At 47.8% G+C, this 21,004-nt stretch overlaps 1 protein-coding gene across 5 annotated transcripts in view; it reads left to right on the plus strand.

Moving 5' to 3' along the window:
- Positions 1-21,004, plus strand: part of VAV2 (vav guanine nucleotide exchange factor 2) — a 132,890-nt gene that overhangs the window by 10,871 nt on the left and 101,015 nt on the right. For all 5 annotated transcript variants that reach the window (XM_027650150.1, XM_027650144.1, XM_027650145.1 and 2 more), the window contains exon 2: positions 20,265-20,381. In XM_027650150.1, coding sequence (XP_027505951.1) covers positions 20,265-20,381 — 117 coding nt within the window. The remainder of the gene's footprint in view (positions 1-20,264; positions 20,382-21,004) is intronic.

Below are 21,004 nucleotides of genomic sequence, written 5' to 3' on the forward strand. Positions count from 1 at the left end.
CAGAACAGGAAATGTGAGTGTTGCACTGTGGTTTGCTGACCTGCCTGGACTGTGCTGGACTGGTCTGTGTTGGGAGCTGCTGTTCCCAGGGAGGCAGATCATGATTCATAGAGCATCTTACTCCATAGGTCATCTTTTGTTTGTGAAACCAACTGGAGATGGTATTACTTGAGCACAGATATTTTTACATAAAACTGGAGCTTTAGATGGGCTTTCTGAAATAATTAAAAATAAGTGTGGGATCTTGCCAAATGTGGATCATTCTGCCCTCTGGGTCTTCAGGTTACAGTGCTGAGGGCAGGATGCTGGGATAGCATCACAGATTTGGTATCTCACTTCAGCCCTTTCTGATACATCAGTCAAGTTTTGGGTTCTCCAGGGGTTGGGATGTTCACACTGGTGGAGAGTGAGGACATTTCCAAGGAACTTCCCAGCTTTAACTGATGCCACTCCCACCAGCTTTGGCCACTTTCTGCATGATGCAATCAGTGTCTCCCTGGTGAGAACTTCACCTGAGACACAGCAAACCTGGTCAGAAGTCCTGGGCTATGGGCAGCAAAACCTGTTCCTTGGGACACTATGGGAGGCTGTGGCTGGGGAGGAGGGGAGTGATGCTTCCCTGATACCACAACAGACCTTTTGCTGGAAGGTTTTACAGCCTCAGCATGTTCAGGTGCACGTCTCCAAGCTTTACCCGCATGGAGAACACCTAAACATTTTTTTTTTTCTTAAGAGGTGACAAAGGTTAGAAGTGAATTTCCCTCATGTTGACAGTTCTGCTATCTCGGGAAGGGTAATGAGGGAGCTTTAATGAAGCTACAGTATCTGCCTGAGAGTGTGGGCTTTCAACCAGGTTGTTGCACGAAGCATTTCTAATTAGGAGAGATTTAATTCCAGATTTTTGTCATCCCTCCCCCCCTTCCCTCTTAATTATATTTGCTAACATGTTTAACAGCTTTCCCTTCAGAAAAGAACAATTTATTCAAAGGTCATAAATAGATTCTGGCATTAATTACTCCAGGAGTCACACTGGGCTGCTCTGGAGAAAGCTACTCCATGGGGAATGCTAAACCTTTCGCAGTTGGTTGAAATGACTTTGTTTGCACACACACCCCAACAAAGACACCCCTAAAAAAAATAAGCTTATTGCATCCACATTTGTGCCCAATTGAAAACCCATGGGAATCCTGTAGCTAATTTCCCTGAGTTTTTGGAACAAGCTTGTAAATCACATCGTCTCCCTTGATCTCTCCATCTTTGTTTTGTAGGGTTTGGGGGTATTTTTGTCAATTAGTTTTGGATCCCATCGTTGCTCTGGATGCTGTGCAGGAGCAGGGAGAGCAAAGCCTGGCCACTTTGCTGGCTGTGCTGCTGGCCACAGTGGCAGAAGGATGGGGCTGAGCTGTTCCCCTCAGTGCTGAACACCCCCCTTCCCCCAAACCTTATCCTGGTGCCCAGATTAGGTTAATAGTTTTTGTAACCTCCAGATTTTGGAGCGGCTGTAACATCTGTTCCAAGTGATAATAAAGCAGTGCTGAGGGGGAATTAGCATACAGCTGCTGGGGTGGGTGAGAACCTCTATAGAAAAATAAATGAATTTACTGATGGAAGATGAAGCCTCATTGCATTTTCATAGTTCCTGGTAATTTTGGCAGTGTGGGCAAAATCTGTTCCTTTGCAATGGGAAAGGACAGGGCTGTGATGGGGGACTGTGATGTGCATTTGGGACTTGAGTGTTCTTTGTTTTATTGTTTCAGTGCTCACCCAAAGCCAAGAGTTCTTTTGCTGGCTCTGGGTTCTTTTTGAGTGTTTCTCTGGCATGGTTAAATCTGCCAGATAAGTCCTATTCCTGGGTGGAGCCGGGCTGGCTGTGTGTGAGTGTGAATATTTAATACCTCTGGAAATAGCTCTGCTTTTCTGGCAACCTGATCTAGTGGGTGGCATCCCTGTACATCATGGAGGGATTGGAACTAGGTGCTAGGATGGAAGGCACCTTAAATTTAAACCATTCTATGATTCCATGATTCCTGGAGGCAAAGAGGAGCAGTGGATGCTCAGGGTGGAGCTGGGAGGGGGAGAGCACCCCAGGGAGGGGATCCCTGGCGAGACCAGTGGGTATGTGGTACCCAAACTGGCCATGATGCCTCATCCCAACCTGCAGAGCATCTGTGGGATGTTTATAAAGGTCTTTTTTTATTGCAGTTTGGCTCTCACTGGGGTCATCAGGAGATGCTGAACCCAACTGGGGGTTGGCACTGCCAGGGTGTGTTCACCTGTGATGATCCCTCTCCATCCCTCCTCAGCTCCAGGGATCAGGATCCCACTCACTCTCTGCTTCTCCTGGGCAGGCATCTGACCCTCAGCTCTGTGTCATCAGCAGTGAGGTCAAGTATTTCTATCAGTCTCCTTCCCTGGTGTTTTTCCTGGAGTCCTGTGATGTGACAGTTTAATTTTTCCTTAAGGGAAGGCAGATGAACAGGCATGGAAAGTGTTGCTTTCATTGCATTGGGGAAATACATAAGAACATGATTGAAGTGTTCTCTGAAGCCTCATAGACTTGAAAGCGAATTTAAAATACCCAAGTTCTAAAATTTATAAAGCAGAATGATTAGTGACTAGCGAGGAGGTGATATTCTGGATTTCCCTCCTCGTCAAATAATTAAAAAAAATAACACCAAAACCAACCCACGCTCAGCTTTGGGCTCCACCAGCAAGAACGAAGTGAATAGTATTATCTGTTATATGCTTGGAGAAAAATGATCTTAAGCAAGGTTAAACATCTGATTTATCTGGATGTGAATGAAAGGAGTGGGAGTAAAACTTCAAGAGGTGTAAAAGCAGCCTCATGATTCCACGGGAGCAGAGAGGAACTTGCCAAAGATAGGGCCATATGTTTGCATAGATGTTCAACCTCCTGAGCCGGGGCAGAAGGAAGGACTAATCCCCTGTAGCCACCAGGTTTCTCATGGTCTGATCCCAGGGAATAAAGAGAATAAAGTGTGTTTCTCTGAGCACTGCTCTTGTGTAGGCTGGGAAGTGCTCAAATCCCCTTTCTGAGTTTTTTTTTTTTCCCGTATGATTTGGAGGGTTTTTTGAGAGACGTCTCTTCTAATAACAGTGTCATGGTGTGAAGATCCTGTATAATACAGACAAGGCATCAGGTAGTGTTATCACTCCATGGAAACCCGTTATTCAGCCGAGCAGGGCTGTTATTACCTGGCTCTGATGGTGCTGAGGCAGGAGGAGCTGCTCTGACAGAGCACGGGAGAAACCTGCAGACAAAAAGGGGGTATTTAACTTGTCTCTGTGCTCGAGGTAGCTTAATAACTGCTCGGTTTTGTCTTTGTCACATTAGCAGCCAGGCTTTGTCATGTATTTAAGTGCTGAAGAATCAACGTAGAGCTTCTCCTCCCTCCACCCACTTAGTGTTTTACTTGAAAACTCTGGGGAAAAAAAAAAAAAAGCCTTTTGGCTCTGGCTGACCATCCCGCCCTGGGACCGTGCAACACTTGCTGGCTCGTTTATTTCTTTGAGGTTTGACATTTTCGGTGTTCATTAGGCTTAAGACACATCTCAGTTTCCCAGCTCCCACCCCTCTCTCCTTGGCTCTGGCATCCTCACATGGAGCTCTGTGAGATCCCAGGATAAGGGAGCTGATGTGCAGCTCGGGGTTCCTGTCGCTGCTGCAGCTCCAGACACTCTCCCTGGGTGTTTTGGCATCGTTATTCCCGCTGTTCTTTGGGAAAAACTGTTGCAGAACTTTTCTGTGGGTGGCTTAAAAAAACCCAAACAACTGCTGGATTTTTACAATTCTGCGAGTTTAAGGCAACTGTTAAAAAAAAGAGACAGCAGTAGGTTACTGCTGGGGTGTGTGTGTGCTGTGGGCTACTTCCAGACCTTGATTCTGGAGGAATCTCCTTTAGCAGTTGACATGAATACTTTTTTGAGTATTTTTGAGATTATTTTTGCATTACTTTTGGATTATTTGTGTTACTTTTTGGATTGTTTTTGCATTACTCATGAATTCACAGGTCCAAACTCCACTTGGTTCCAAGCCCTTTGCAAACAGAGGCCCTAATCCTGGGCAAAGGTCATCCAGATAATCTGGGAATACAGAGCACTGAGATCTCGTTCTACCTGAGAAGAACCACTGGGCAGCTGGGGAGGAGGTTCTGGCTGCTAGAAGAGAGCTGAGCTGGATTTCTCAGCCTTCCAAAGGGTTTATGAACATGTTTGGGGCTGGTTTGGTCTGTGGGGAACACTGACCTGGTGTGAGACCTTAGAGCTTCTCATGGAGGAAATAAGTCATGTTAAAGAATGAAGTGGCACAAGGTCAAACCAGTAATTTACTGTGTGACCATCCCTCCTGCTCAGGTTTTGGGGATGCTGACCAAAGGGAGCACTGCTGTTTTCCTGGGAGCTTGGGCTGTCCATGGCCAAACACAAGCAGTACCTGTTCTCAGTTCTCATGTTGTTGTAGCTTCACGATGTGGACTGTGGGAGATGGGGAAGGAGGATGCAATCCCAGGGATTGTGTAACCATGAAGTCCTTCTCTGTGGATACAGACTTGTGGTTGACCAGACTCTGTCTGGGTAGGAAACAGCTGAAAGCTAGTGTAGAGGAGAGAGACAAAAGTTGAGTGTCTGAGTTAGACCAGAAGCTCGATACCAGGGGAGAGCTGAGATGGCTGGAAACAAAAACTGGAAGCTGCAGTTGCTTTTCAGATGGTGGTGTCGCTTTTATTTGATTGGATTATTCAAGGCGACACGAAGAAATTTTCTTGGGATCGAAGGGGTTTGTGCTTGGGAGTGGAAGAGGACTAAAACCTCAGATTAAACCTCTTTGATCCTTTCTGCCAAGCTGGGGAATGACACATCAGTGTGTGCCCATCCTCAGCTGTGCGGGGCCAGGCACCCCAAGGGGCTCAGCTGTCTGTGGGGTCTCGGTCTGTGCCCCTTCACACACACTGAGTGATTTGGGGAGAGCCACCACAGGCTGGCTTGATGTGGTCTACCTGTGCATTTCAGTTACAAACCCAAATGTGGAAAGGCTTTGCTCCCTGGAAGGCTCCATTAATCATCCAACAGCAAGGGAGGCTGTGCAATGCCTTGGCTTCCCTACCCTCTCCCGGGATGGGAGCCCTTTGCCAGATGTCCATCAGACAGATGTTGGTCACTCCTCAAGTCCTGGAGAGGGAATGCTGTTTGTGGTGCAGTGTGCTCCAGGAAAAGTCTGTCTGCTTCTTGAGTGCAACCAGAAGTGATGGGTCATGATGACTTTATATGACATGTTATTTTTGCTCCCCTCCCTGAGGCACTCTGCAGCTGGAAAGCCTTTCCCCATGGAGCTGGAGGAAGCACTGCTTTGAATAAGAGCTTTTTGCATTGAAAGCTACACCTTAGGCAAGATGTTTTATTTCCCTTGGTGTTTATGGCCCTGTAAAATAGTGTGGAGCCTTCATTTTTTTTTCTTTGCATAGTCTTGATTGCATTATGCAGAGGAGCAATTTATTCCTAACAGCTCAGCCTAATACATGCCACAGCCATTTTCACAGGAGCCAGACCTGTATTAATGTTTGCTGTATGACTTCTTAAATGTATCATGCTGGCTCCTAAGCCAATGCTTTTAATAACTTCTGCTTGGGGCTGCACAGAACTGAGTATACATCAGGCTGACAAAAATCTGCGTGCTTGTCCTTGCACCTTAATCCTGTGCCTAACAATTCTCTGTACGTTCCACGCTGTGTATGTGTTGGTGGAGGCAGTTGCTAAGAGAAAGGACTAATTCAAAGCAGAAGGAAGTTATATATGCAGCTGTAGTAGTAAAAATTGACTTAAGTTGGGTGGTATTTCGGAAATTAGAACAGGGATACTGACAGAAAAAAGGGGAAATGAAGAGAGTGTTTAACTGTGTGTTGACACTGTCTTAACTGTGTCAATAAAATAACTTTAATTCGTGGGTCAGTGAGCTTTTTTTAGGGCTGCTGCCTGTTTAGACTTATTGATCCCCTCCCATTAAGGTCTGAGTACTGTCCTTGCATGTCCAGACAGTTTTCAGCCCACTAAAGCAGAGTGGGTGGCTTTGGAAGGAGATGGGAGTTGAGCAGCTGAGCTGGGGAAGGAACTGGATGCTTCTGCCAGTTCCCCTCCTCACCCCTCTGGTTGAAATGCAGCATTAATGGTCCAGCCCGACACGTCCCCGGGGCCTTTTCTCCACCCTCAAATTGTACCAAATTAATTAGACTGGCACAGCAAAAACAATGCAGCCTTCCCTGATGCTCCCTGCTCTGCGAATGCAATTACACTGTTACACAGAGTTTATTTTAGGTATTCCAATTAGGAAGGTACTGTCTGGTGTAACTGCTCCTGTCTGGCTGGTAAATACATCATTAAGTCCTGTTTCACAGAGTCACAGACTGGTCTGGGTTGGAAGGGACCCCAAAGCTGATCTTGTTCCAACCCCCTGCCATGAGCAGGGACACCTTCCACTAGAGCAGGTTGCTCCAGGGGAAATGCATATCCTGGGGAAATACCTGTGTTTGACTAGACCCAAGTCAGTGCAGGGATGGAGAGAGGCAGAGTCAGAGCTCCCAGAAACAACTGGATTTTCCTGTTGTCCCACAGGGAGACATTCCAGTTGAGTTTTCTTGCTTAAGTGGGTGTAAATCAGGGGGAGCTGCAGAGTCACAGGAGTGTTGATGTTTGTTATTAATCGACACACTAAACCTCCCATTAAAGAATTTACCAGAGCATCATTCAAAAAAATATGAAACCTTCCCCCCCCCCACAAAATAACGTTCTTCCATATTTTTGGTAGACTAAGATATATCCCTGCTGCTGTGTGTTTAGTCCCTATTAGTCCGGCTCAGAAAAGGAGACTTGCCTCAAAAAAAAAATCCAAAGCCAGATCTGGAAACTATTCAGTCAAAGCATTCCAGAGATTTTGGGAGGATTTCTAACCCCCTTTAGCCTCAGGTGCCAGCTTTGGGTGCACCTCTGATGTGTTACTGGAATAGATGAGAGTTATGAGCTGCCAGGATTGGGATGTGGGTGTTGGATTAGAGGGTCCTGTTATCTCATTATACTCCCCAGTATTAATTTATATAAATATCCAGAGCCTTATTTCCCGTAATCACTGGGATCTGTTCTCAGTGATGGTTTTTATGAGCTGGGGGCCTGACCTTTTTAAGCAGCTTTACAAATTGAGTAGCCAGTAGATTAATTTTCTGTAGCCTGTTTTCATCATGCAGAAGAGGAACTGCACTGCATTGCTGTGGCAGTAAATTTTGCCTTTGGAGCTTGGAAAGGAAGGAAAAAATGTTCCAGATAAGGTAAAAGTCACATTCTCAGAGAGAGATTTAAATAAATGGATCAGAAATGAAGCTCCCCTTGGTTTAATTCAGTTTAAGGCTCTCCCTCAAGTGGAGGTCAGGGATGAGGTTGTGCCCAAGTCCAGAGAGGTTTGGAGTCTGTGGCCAGAATTTGATGGTTGAAACTTTAAGCACTGCAGAAAGATCTTTAATTCATTGTGGTAACAAATCTTTTAATGCTTTAGGAAACTTTACAGACCAGAGTTAATTTTGGCTGGAGTCTCTCGTTAAATTCTGCTTTGCAAAAATAACTTGAAATGGGAAGTAATTTCCTTTTTGTTGCATGTTTTCTTCCCGTGGAGTGAACTGGGATCATTAAGCTGTGTTGGGCACGTGTAAGGCACAGCAAGGCACCTTGTGCAGAACTACTTGTGGAGCTGGTTAGGACAGCTCTGCCTCTGCTGTGGCTCAGAGCATCCTTTCCACAACTGGAGATTCCTTTAAATTCAATGCCAGGGCTGAGGAGTGATGGCTTTCCTTCTGCTTTCCACCTGGCTTTCATTACCATGTTAGAGTGAATGGAATGATGCTTGATACTCTGGAGTAAGGAATTACACCTCTCTCCACAAGGGCTAAAAATGCTTAATTGAAATCTTAAAGATAAAATACAGGCTCTAATCTTAAAAAAAAAAACAAAACCAAACAAAACCCAAACAACTGACATCACAGTAACACCAGCGGCCTCCTCACCCTTCCCCTGATCGAAGTTCATTCTGATTTTTATCTCGTGCATACATTAAATATGATGGTTAACCTTCAGGTTTCCTGTCTTGGCCTCCCAAGCTTTGTGATACTTACAGTTACTCTTCAGTTAATTAATTTCCTTGCAGTGTTGAAAGGGAGAGGAACCGATACCCTGAATGCAAATGGCCAAAGGCAGCATGAGGGGTTGAGGTAGTAAGGAAAATGTGGCTTCATGTCTGTGTTCGTGGATGGGTTTTCCTTTCCTCATCCACAGAAATGGAGTTGGGGTTGACAGGAGAATGCCAAGTAGGATTTTGGGATGTACTCTGAAACCTACTGAAGACTCAGGGGAGGCCTGGGAGGGCCTGAGTACCCAGCTGTAGGTTCATCATTTGAAACATTTTCTGTTAGTGGGGGGATAGTATAAAGCAGGGGGGGATTCATCCCAGCTAGGCTGTCTTCCCCCCCCCTTTCCTTTTCCTTTTTAAAATGGGTGATTTGTTGGCTGTTTTCTCCTGGGCATGGCTGATGGATAGGTGATGTGGGGTGGCAGGGGCTCTGCCAGGCATGTGGGGTGTCCCATCCATGGCTCCAACCTCATCTCTCTACCCCCTTGCTTCTGTATAGCAACATCTGTCTGTCTACCCTTGGTCCTGGATCTGAAACACAAGGACTAAAGCAGTTAAGCCATAAAACTTTCTATTTTTCCTTCCATTAAGACCTTTTTTTTTAATAACCCACACCAATTTTCTGTGCCTTGCATCGTTCTAGGTAGGCTGTCACCCTGCAGGCAGAGGCGCTCCCCAACTCCTGCTGCTCCGTTTCAGGTTCATTTTGTGCAGGAGAAATTCGGGGCCGGAAAACTTGATGAGCCTCAGTTAAAACTACTGGTGAAAAACAAAACCCTTTCCTGTTCTCCAGCTCACACTGTCTGTTCACAGCATTGGTTCTTCCCAACAATGAAATGCAACAAAACACTTATCATTTAAAGCTGAGGAGAAGAAGCTCTGATGAGTCTGAGGGCCTCAGGGCTGCCTGTCCCTCCTCGGTCCCCAGGCACAGGCAGCCTCCAGATGCTGGCACAGGCACCCCAGGTCCTTTCTCCCAGCTCTACCAGCCTCTGGTTCAGCTCCTGCTGCTGCACATAGCAGGAGATATGATGCTCAACCCTTCCCCATGACCCAGGGGGCTCAGAAGAGCTGATGTGCAGTGGGTGCTCCCTCCCCAGGTGAGAGGTCTGGCTTGTAGATCCTGTAACACACGAGTGTTTCCTTAGAAATTCTTCTTGGATAAGAGGGTTTGTGGGGTAGGTCTGTCTTTTGTCTTTCCATCTGCCTGCTCTTCCCACCTCCCCATGCTGGGAGCTGGTGCCTGGAGGAGCAAGGCACAGGTTGGTTGGCCCAGGAACACCCCACGACCCCGTTTCTGCTGCTTTTGGGGGTGAAGAAGCTGCTGAGCTGCTCCAAGACAGCCCCATCCCTGCCATAAGGAGCTGATGCAGTGCAGAGCCCCATGTGCTGCCACAGGCATCCAGAGACCTATTAAAAAGCACATTGTGGGCTTAATCTTGTAAAAATGCAGCTCGATTTCATATGCAGGTCTGCACCAGTTACCCGGGACGTGAGAAATAGTGTTCTGGCTTTAATTCCTTCTTTAGGAAGGAGCTGGAGGGTGTCTTTCAGCCTCATTACCTGGCATCATTAAGAGAATGTTCTGAGTGTTTGTTTTCTACTTTTAAAAAAGCCATCCTGGCCCCTGGTGTGACACTGAGGGGCTGTTTTTCACCAAACCCACTGGCCTGGTTTCTAGCAAGGCTCAGGGAGTAGATGGCAGCCTGGGCAGCAGTCCAGGAGGGTGTAACACAGCCTGGGTGTCAAGGTGTCTGTCAGCAGCCGTCACCAGGAGCAGGTTGTTTCCATCCTTTAGGGTACAGAGCTCTCTGCCAGCGTCACTTCTGGGTCCTGTGGTGATCTGGAAGCTGAACTATCATCTCCAGAACTTGTCTGCAAGACAGGACTCTGCAAATCTCAAAACAGCAGAAGTTTGCAGTTTTTCCAAGCTGTTCTTTTCCTCCATCACCAATTTAAAAGGTAAAAACTGCACCAAAGGCAGCGTTATAAATATTTCTCATGGCTGAGTGTTTGCTTTTCAGTGGTGGTTTCCCTCTGTGTGATGTGCTGCTGGGGCTCAGTGGGATGGATGTATTGGGTGTTCCTTTTGTTTGGCATTTCTGCCTCCTGGCAGGTAACCTGGCATGTCTCTCAGTGAGGAAAACACATTTAGTTGTAATTGCAGAGGCTTTCTGACAGTGAAGTGAGTCTAATTGGAAGCGAGTCATCCAACATCATGACTGTGTGTAGAAAAATTGTATCTACCCATGATGGATGATTAATGCAATGGCATCCACACAAACTCTTCCCAGAAAAGTCTTTTGGATGTTGGAAGATTGCATGCTGGTGGTCTGATGGCAGAACTTGTGAAATAAGATTTCTTGGGGTGTTCTAAGAAAGGAAAGCATCGGGTGCCTGCAGTGAAGCTGGTGGTGTGTGCACTGAAATGAGGATGTGCCTCTGTCTAAGGGTGGCAGCTGTGACACCATCAGCTCAGGGGTTGGTCTGGGGATGACAGACAGGTTTGGTTTGGAAAGGACCTTAGAGCTCATCTCATTCCACCCCCCTGCCATGGGCAGGGACACCTTCCACTAGACCAGTATGCTCTAAACCCCATCCAACCTGATCTTGGACACTTCCAGATATCAATGAGTATTTTAAAACTGGGCTCATATGGGACTCCTATAAAATCAATATAAAGGCCTTCAATTCAACATATTTGTTTGGTCATTATTTAATAACAGCCTGCTTTGACAATTTTGCATAAATGACATTGGAGTCAGCTGTAGCAGGCACCTACCCCATGGTTCACTTCTGCCTCCAAAGTCTCAGAGCTTTTCTCTTCAGCACTTACATAGGGCTGCTTGGTTTTAGAGACAAAAATCAGCTGTGTGAATTCTTTGAATTAGCCCAGGCTTGCAGGCTGCTGCCTGGGGCATCCTACCTCAGGTCTGGACCAAATACTTGACGTGACAGGGCCTGATTTGCTGACTTGGCTGCCGTTGACTCATCTCAGAGATGCACTGTAGCTGTTCTCACCACTGCCCTGTCAAAAGTTCATCATGGTCCAATTCCCTGAGCCAGCCTGGGGAGCAGGGGAACAATGACTGCTTGGAAAGTTCTCTGGAAGCGTGTCATTGCAGTGTAACTCTATATAGGGTTATGCAATTACTCACTTTCCTTAGCAGCAGCTGAATGGCCTGTTATAATTTGATTGTCATGGTTCAGGTCAAGTCCCGTCTTAGAGCTTTGGGTTGGCCAAAATGTTTTGAATTTTCTTTGCCTAAAACTCAGTGCGTGGGAAGGTATCTTGTTTCTTGACCAGCTCTAATCACAATTTTCCTTTTCCATCTTTTATCTGTGGTCATGTTTTCTGAGTGATGAAGTTTGAGCCATGGTGAGACAAACACGAGTTTAGGACTTCATGTCAATAGTATGAGCCAAGACATCTCTCTTTTTTTTAATTTCTTTTTTTTTTCCTATTTTTGTGTGTGTGTGTGGCTTTTTGTATTTGTGTTTTTTTTTGTTTTGTTTTCATTTGTTTTGGTTTTGTTTTGGGTTTGTTTGTTTGTTTGGGGGTTTTTGTTTTTAGGGTTTTTTTCCCCCTTTTTTAACTGAGTTTTCCTGGTGGAGCTGCATGTCTTCCAGCAAGAATAGAACAGGGCTGGATTTAATGCATGTGGAAGGGGACTCTCAGGGTGCCAAATGTGGGCAGATTGAGCAAGCTCTCCTGCTCCCAAACTTTCTGTAGTCTCAGATCCAGTTGCTCACTGAAGCCCAGGCTGGATTTGGCAGTAGGTATGTGGAGACACCCCAGATGTGGGATGCAGGAGTCAGAGCTTCCTGGATACTGTGGGAAAGTCCAAAAGAACCACTTCTAATGTATTTGCTGTGGTACTGATGAACCTTAGAGGGTCCAGCTGGGTTTCTCCTCTGAAGTAGGGTGCTGATACTTGGTGGTTTTCTCACACTCATCCATAACTCAGGATGCAAACAGCCTCTGCTCCCTGCCCTGCCATCCCCCAGGAGATTGTGGAGACGGGGGCCATCAGAGAGGGCTGTGCCCACCTGATTTTTCAAGAAGCTGTTGTGATTCCTGGGCGTGGCTCTGCAGATCTCTGTCGTAGGGACATCCTGAAAGATAAATCTCCTAAGTGCAATCAGCAGCCTGACCCGATGCAGGGATTTGATTGGGGTTTTCTAAAACCTCAGCGGGAAGGGTTTTGGTGACACAAACCTCAGACTTACGGCTGGGGGTTGGACCAGCGCTGAACCTGTTGGACCCGCTGGATTTTGGGTGGCTGGGCTGTCCAGACCTTGGATGTGGGATCAGGGAATTTCAAACCCCGTGAGCATCTCTGATAAAACGCCCCAAGGCATTGCAATTAAAGCCCTTCCCTTAACAAATTCCGGCTGTCTCAGCGGAGCCCCGCGTTTGGAGCCCTCGGAGGGCTCCACAAAGGAGGGAAGTACTGTCATCGGCGGCAGCTCCGCCGTTTTCTTTGGGAAGTTGCAGCTTCCTTCCTCTCATTTAGAGCCCGTGTGTGCCGCTGGGTGACCCCCCGACGGCTGGACGGACAGACGGACGGAGCCCAGCGCTCCCCCGGGGAGTCTGCGGGCTCCTTGCACGGGCTCTCACGAGCCTCTCCTGCCACCGGGGAGGGCTCAGATGTGGTTTTGAGCTTTTGGGAGGTCATCGCTGCTCTTGGGAGTTTGCCTCCGAGGACGCAAACATCTGGGCTCGCCTGTGACGTCTTTTCCCTTCTCCAAACCGGGGGATGTCACTCGATCCTTGTCCCCTCCTCCAGCCCCGCGTTATCTTGGACTCATCAGCTGCCTGATGGGGGTTTTAGCCACGCTTCTGGAATTCTTTTTTTTTTCCCTTTTTTTTTTTTTTTATTCTGAAGAAGCCTGTGTAATGAAGGAAACAAGCCTGGCAGTCCTCAGAGAGGGTTCAGGAGTCAGCAAAACTTGCCTTGGATAAAATAGGATGAGCTCTTGCAGCCCAGGGGGGGGACAATGCTGCTCCCCTCACACAGACTTCTGCAAGCAGAGCCAGCACATCTATACATCCTCAATATACACTTCAGTGTGTCACTGAACAGTTCTTGGGCATCTCTGACTGACTGGGTTAAATAATTTGACCCCATGCTCTGTCTCTTGTTCCTCTCGCCTCTTCCCACCATCTCCCACCACGGAGGTGTTTGCCACTGGTCCTCACCTTGTTCCAGTAGCTCATGTCTTGTGTGAAATTCAGGCTGGGAGCTCTGGTTAATGTTTGTACCCACTCTGAGCAGTGCTGGGAGCCATTCCTCTGCCTCTAGGGCAGACTTCTAGGTATTTAATAGGTTACTCCAGAGCCTCTGTTATTTTTTTTTTTTAATTTATTTTTAGTTGTTTTCACAGTTCTGTGTATATTCTGGTTTCCAGTTCATGAGCTTTAATGAGGCTATCTGAGAGACTTCTTCCCTTTGAGCACCCATAACCACAATGGGAAGTTCCTATAAGGTAATTGGAAGGCCTTTGTCTGCTTGACCAGTTCAAGAGTGATGATGAGCAAAGGTGTGAGGATGTGGGGCTTGGCAGCCTGTCCCAGTGTGCTGGTCTGCTGCTGGACAGCCTCCCTGGATCTGTGGTGTGCTTCTCTGGGGCCAGGTGTGGAAGGTTTGTAGTCCCTGCTTCTCACCAGGAAGGACCTTTGCTTACTGTATAGGTTTGCTTTCCCCCAGTCCTCCCAGTGACCAGCTATGGGTGTTTGCTAAAATAAATGGTTGCTTTCCCTCAGGTACTCTCCTAGGGATAAATCTTGCTTGTGGGTGGATGTGAGGAGAAGGAGAAGCTGTGGAGAGGTCAGCCCTCATCAGTGTTTCAGGCTCATTAATCAGCCTCCCTAAGTGGAATTTGCCCAGCCCGGGAGCACTCAGTGATGGGAATGTCTTTGAAAGGGGGGGGGGGAAATGATAGTGCTAAACTGTTTGAGAAATAATTTCGTTCTCCACTTCTCAATAGATAAATCTGCTGTCCAACAACCTGAAATTTAATCTGTCCATCCGAAGTAATTGATGAGCTGTGACTTGAATCCAAATGTGAGCGAGAGGGGGAATTTTCTGCAGGGATGTTTTGCGCTGTCTCTGCGGCTGCTCATCTGCACCAGAGACAATGGGGTGAAGCTAGGGAAGAACAAAGCCAGGAGGAACAAAGCCACGGGAGATTTTGTGTTGCTGATGGGAGTAATACAAGCTCCACTTGTGCTTTTGACTCCTTACTGCTCCTGAAACTGTCCTGGTAACACCTTGATGTGGAGGTGAGCTGGATGGGGCAGAGCCATTTGGAAATATTAGATAAAGCTTGTGATTTGCACAGTTTTAGGTCACAGAATGGTTTGGGTTGGAAGGGACCTTAAAGACCATCTAGTTCCAACCCCCTGCCATGCAGAGTTGTTGGCTGCAGCCCTGTAGTTCCTGCTGGGTACTTGGATACTCTTGGATTTTCTCTCCACTCTTGCTGTTGGAGCAAGCCAAGGGAGTTTTGATGCTTCTCTGCAATGTCAGAGTAGCTCAGGAGAACTCGGCATGACTTGGAGGAGGTGCATCCTTCAGCTTTCTAGAGAGGTTTGCACCACGGGATACCCATTTTCCCACTGATCGCTGTAAACGACGTTTTTTCTCAATAAGAGACCCTCCCTTCCCCGTTTGCAGAGCCTGTGATAAGCAGATCCTCACAGCCCCCCTGTTGAGGACTCACTTTTCTCCTGGTGCTTTGCAGCGGTGCCGGCAGCGAGATAAGAGGAAATCTGACATCACGGTCAGGAAGCGCTAAAGAAAGTTACTTTCGTCATTCGTCAGCGGGTTATCTTGAAAGGCAGAGCTGCAGCATTCCTTGCATGCTGCAGGACCAGTTTCAAGCCCACAGCTCCTCTGGCCACAGCTCAGTGCGTGGCCCTGTGCCCAGATGCCCCGTTTGTCACTGTGTGCGGCCCCGCTCCCCTCCCCAGCTCTAACCCCGGCCCCCCGCAGCTGCTCCCTCTCCAAAAGGCCCTTTCCAAAAAGCTGTGAGCTGCTGCACGATCCTGCCCTGCCAGACAGAATCATCCCCTCCAGTTTCTTTCCTTTTCCTGTGTTTTATCACGTTGTTAAACGTCTCTTTGGGGACTCCCAAGCCTTGCACCTCCCTCCCTTGTGCCATCCCAGCTGCAGGGAACAGGGACTGCTCTGCTCATGTGAATGTCTTTCAGATCCCACCTGGGATCCCAGTTTGGTTGTTTGGCAAATGCTGCTGCATTCTCCAGCTTTTAGTCTGTCTCTCTGCCTGCTGCTCAGGAAAGTGGAGTTCCCATCCCTGGTGGGATTTAACGTGGTGTAGATGTGGCACTTAAGGGACATGGTTTAGTGCTGGGCTTGGAAGTGCTGAGTTAAAGGTGTGACTCGATCTTGGAGGTATTTTCCAACCTAAATGATTCTATTTTTCCTTTAACAAAGCCCCTTTGGTGGGAGTCAGGAGCACATGTGGCCTTCAAGCCTGCCGTCATCTCTGCTGCGGCTGAGGGGGGACTGTTTCCAACCAAACCCCGAGGTGCTCGAGTAGGTGGCTCTATTCTGGCAAATTTGCATTGGAAATGGCTGCTGTCTAGTCAGTGCAGGTGCCAGGGGTGCCCAGTCATAAGGGGACCGCAGGGAGGGGTGGTGGCTAACGCGGGGGTGTGGGGAGGAGCGAGGTGCTGAGCTGCCCTGCACCCTCCCCTGGGCTCCCCTCCCACCCCCAGAGCTGGAGTTTCCATGTGCAGAAACATCTGACCTGCCCTTCCTGCCCTGGGGTGCAGCAGCAGAGCTCTGGGATGCCCAGCTGCTGTGGGATGGCTGGGCATGTCCCTGATAAGCTCCTGGTGTGCAAAGTGGATTTATTCCAAGTGCTGGAGTATCTGGAGTTATCTCAAATACCAAACTACCCCTTTTTTGATCTCCACTGAAGGCATCTCCAATATGTTCCTGAGTTTGCAGGACAAGTTTGAGTGGCATGACAACTCGGCAGCAAGACCCTTTGTGTGTCTCTAAACTTACTGAATCCAGTAAAAGAAATAGGATCATAAAAACCCTCTTTAAAAAATGACATCCCAGAAGCTGCTGAGAAGCTCCCAGTGTGTCCCAGGCGTTGGGGTTGGTGGCCTCTTCATGTGCAGGAGGAGGGTGACTGTGGGCTCCCAGTGGGAGCAGTGGCTGAGAGCAGTTTTTAGCAGTTTATTCACTTCATGACATTGCAGAGTGGTTAAAAATAAGTGAATCTGTTCTGAAACTGAGTGAGTGCAGGTGATGGGCCCCTTCTGCCTCCACTGCTGCCTCTCTCTAATGCTGGTTCTTTAAAACCCTCGGAGAATTGGGTCAGAACTGACCACACTTTTCTCACCTCTTGTCAGCCTTCAAGGTGTTTTGTTTAACCAGATGGGTTTCTTGCTGCTCCCATTGCCTCCTCGCTCTGGCTTGGATAACTTCCTTCTCTGGGCTTTGCAGTGCCCAGGATGCTCTGTCTGGGCCAAGGACTTGTGCCATGGCTGCTTTCACAGCCTAGCTGGCAGTGCAGTGGGAGATGCTGGTATCCATGGAAGTTGCCATGGTCTTGGGTCTGTTTCTATGAGCACCGTGATTGCTGGTGGTGTCAGTCCCCAGAAGCCACAGCTGGTGGGTTCCAAGGCTGTTCTGGATGTGGAGAAGGGTTATGGCAGGGCTGGGATGTCCCTTGCACCGAGGGATCCTGCCTCAGTGACAGTCTCTCTCGAAGCCTATAAATGACACCATTGATTTTTGGGCCTGACAGGTGCTGAATGAGCCCCATGGAGAACATTGATTTCTCTCTCTCTCTTTTTCTCCTGCAAAATGTCTACTTGTCCAAAGGTGTGATTGACTGGTGAATAAAATGGCCTCGGCACAGCCCATATTAAATTGTAGCTAATTTTAACATGTGGCCGTTGAGTAACAGTATCGAGCCAAGAATTCGTGATCCTCCATCAACAGCAAACTGACCTCGAAATGCCAAAAAAAAAAAAAGGTGCAATATAACACTTTGCAGATTGGTGAGAGAGAAATAGTGCAAGAAATTATGCCACCAACACCCACGCTGAGTGTACCCACCTGAACTTCAGGTGGGGTTGAAACCCACCTGAACCATTCTGAGTGGAGGCTTTTGTTGTGATCAGTGTGGTGGCCTTGCTCTGTTGCCAGCTCCTTGCTCGTGGAGGGGGACTGTGGTTTCTTGCCTTGGTTTATTGTGTTTTACATCAGGCCATTTTCAACAACTCTTTAAATAGATTATGGTTCCTTCCTCAATGCTTGTCCTCTGCTCACACTCAGCGCCTGACTGGCTGCGTGGTGGCTCTTGGATGTCACCTGGAGCTGCAGGAGGGCACTGGTGCTGCAGCAGGCACACTGTACTCATTTAGCAGCTGGTGGTGAGGTGGTTTCCAGAGCTGAATTGGATGAGCAAAATCAGCTTCAGCCTTCAGTTCCTTCACCAGCACAGGTTGCCCAGAGAAACTGTGGCTGCCCCATCCCTGGAAGTGTTCAAGGCCAGGTTGGATGTGGCTTGGAGCAACCTGGGATGGTGGAAGGTGTCCTTGCCTATGGCAGGGGGGTGGAACTGGATGCTCCTTAATGTCCCTTCCAACCCAAACCATCCTGTCATTCCACGAGTTTGTGATTTGGTGCTGCCCAGCCTGGGATGAGCGGGAGACGAGGAGGGAATGCTGCAGAAGGGCAGGGCGGTTCTGCAAAGGAAGTTTGTGTCTTGCTGTGTGTAATTGTGGCTGTAACCTGTGTCATTAACTTTCAAAATTGGAGGCTTAAAAGGATTTAAAATAAACACATGCCTAGAAATTTGAAATCAATGAGACTGCAGTGCAGCAGCACACACAGCCCTGCCGCAAGCAGCCGGTTTGCCTGGGGTGTAAATTCTTGCAGAGACCCAGAAGATAAAGTTATGAAATAACCCACGTCAGCAGGAGAGGTTGTAAAGCAATTCCGAAAAAAACCTCTGTCTAGACACTTATATTTACTGCAGTGTTTATGTGAGATAGAGGAATGCCCTAGAAAACCAGATTTGTTTTCAGTTTCTGCCTCTGGCACGTGCTTGTCTAATGAGAAAACTCTGATGTGATGGGACTGTCCTGTGCCACCCCCTGTGCTGGGGGAGCTTTGCTGTCACTCAGCGGCCCCATGTCGAGGGGCTGGCGTGGGGGAGAAGGGTAAAAGGTTATTCCTTTCTTTGTGTAGGTGAATCAGCCTGTTGTTAATGAGGTGGTCTTGCTAATCCACCTCTGGAAAACCCATCGCTAATCCCAAATGCGGTGATAACAAGCTGCACTCTGGTTGTGTCTGTGGAGATACATGGCCCCAAAGACTCTGCTTTGATTCGTTTAATTAAAAGAAAATTAAGCTGTTTTTTATTTTGCTTTGAACTCTGGGTGAAGTTTGCAAGCAGTGTCTTTACGTGGAGTGTATTTGATGACAGCTTGGGGAGCAGAGATGGTGCCATGTGACAAAACCAGGCTGGGTGAACCCACCCAAAGGCAGCTTTTCACGTGGGGGTGATTCACCCCTTTAATGGATTTGATTTACTTGGGATTCTCACCGTGTTTGTGAGGAATTTGCTGAGGGGGAAAAAAAAAAAAGAGTTGCTTCAAAATACAGCAATGAATTGAAGGTATTTTGTAACGAGGCTCCAGAAAGAAGGGAAGTTAATTGGCTGGCTCAGCAGTCAGCCCATCCTGGTGAAGGATGGAGGTGATGCAGCTGCAGAAATGAAGCAGATTTTTATTATTTTCCTCTTAGCCCCTGCTGCCAGGCAGCACCACTGGAGCGAGACTGGAGTCCCCAGACCTCAGAATCTCTGATGCTCCCAAATAAACAACCAATTATTGCTGTAGTCAAAGACAGGATTTTCTTGAAAGAGAAGGATAACAGTTGCTCTGCCAGTTGACCTCCCTGAATAATCAAGGGTGGTCCCTGGAGGGCTGAGGCTTCTGCTTCTTCAAATGGGCCAAGGTTAAAGATGAGCAGAGCTTTGTGGAAACAGTCTCTGGTCTTGGGGCCAGGATCTGGGTTGGGTCAGGAGCAGCTCCCATGGCTGAGCCTCAGGACTGGCATGGGCTGGATGTGGCTGGTTTATGTTTTTGTCAGTCTGTTGGTGTTTATGGTACCTTCAGCATCTGGGAGATGTGAGGGTCAGGGAGCAAATGGTACTCGAATAAATTGTCAATTGTTTCATACCCCAAAGCAAAAACCCAGATTTTCAATGTCCCAGTCTTTTTTAGGGATGTATGTGTGCGTGTGTGTGGATGTACAGCACTACACACAAGGAGTGTTGTAACAGAGTCATAGAATCAGGGAATGGTTGGAGTTGGAAGGGACCTTTATAGATCATCCAGTTCCAGCCTCTGCTATGGGCAGGGACCCTTCCCCCCTAGACCAGGTCCAACCTGTCTTTGAACACTTCCAGGGATGGGGCAGCCACAGCTTCTCTGGGCAACCTGTACCAGAGCCTCACAGTCACAGGGAAGATTTTCTTCCCAATATCCTATCCAACCCTGCCACCTGGCAGTGTGAAGCCATTCCCCCTTGTCCAAAGTCCCTCTCTGGCCCCTTTAGGAACTGGAAGGGGCTCTTAAGGTCTCCTCAGAGCCTTCTCTTCTCCAGGCTGTAACATGTGCCCCTTCTGTAGGGAACCAGATGCAATCATGCTGGAAGTGGTTAAAAGTTCAACACTGGCCTTCTGTAGAACATCAACTGTAGTTTATATTTTTCTTCAGCCTTTAAAGGGAAATGTCCTGGTTTGAGTTTTCCAGCTCTTCTGCGATGTTACCTTGTGAGAAATTTGTTTTTCAAAGGGGTGTTTTGTTTCTGCTGTGCAGCTGAGAACACAGGAGCCCTCACAGGGCACCCTGAGTCTGACATCTTCAGTAACAACAAATAAACTCGTGCCTGGCTTTGCAGTGCAAGTTTCTAAGTCCCTGTTAACTTGTCTTGCACGTGAATTTAACTCAGTAAATCTCAGTTGCAATTTGTGCCTGCGTCCTGCTCACGTTTTCCCCCCTCTTTCCTCTTGTTTTCCCCAGTTTCTCTGTTTGAAGAACATCCGAACCTTCCTGAAGGTGTGTCACGACAAATTTGGGTTAAGGAACAGCGACTTGTTCGATCCCTTCGACCTCTTCGATGTGCGGGATTTTGGAAAGGTAAGAGTTACTCCTGAGCTCCTGGGAAGTGATGCTTCTGGCACTGCTGGTCCTCTGGGCCTGTGCTGCTGCTTTTGGGTGAAAATAGGAAGGTTTTGTGGTTTTCTGAGAAGCTTCTACACCCTTAACCCAAGGACTGAGCACCTGTTCCCCTGTGCTTGTGGTATATTTAGGGGTGGATTCTGCTGTGTCCTCGGTGAAGGGAGATCAAGCCTTCAAGCTTTCTGCTTTAGATTACAGTGTCTCTGGGATCAGACTCTAAAGTACATGAAAAATGTCTTTCTTTGGAGAGGAGGAATTAGACCTTTCCCAGGGTCCAGACCTCTCACAGTCCTTCCCCAGCTGCTGCCACCTCTGCAAAGCAAAATAGCTTTGCTGAAGTCACCATCAATTTTGTCACGTGGCCATTGAGTGTCTGTGGGGGTCAGGGAGTTTTGTGCCAGGCTGAAATGAGTGCCCTGAGTTTCTCAAAAATGTGTTTTGCTGTAAGTGATGGCTGGCACCAAATTCTGAACAAGGCTCAGCTGCAAGGGAGGAAACCTCTGCCTGATTTTGACGAGTGGCTCTTGTTCTGATTCCCTGGTTTTGACACCAACTGCTTCAGGGCTGATGGATACTGGGCT

Source organism: Corapipo altera, unplaced genomic scaffold (genome assembly GCF_003945725.1).
Source record: "Corapipo altera isolate COAL_440 unplaced genomic scaffold, ASM394572v1 268, whole genome shotgun sequence".
Classification (NCBI taxonomy): domain Eukaryota; kingdom Metazoa; phylum Chordata; class Aves; order Passeriformes; family Pipridae; genus Corapipo; species Corapipo altera.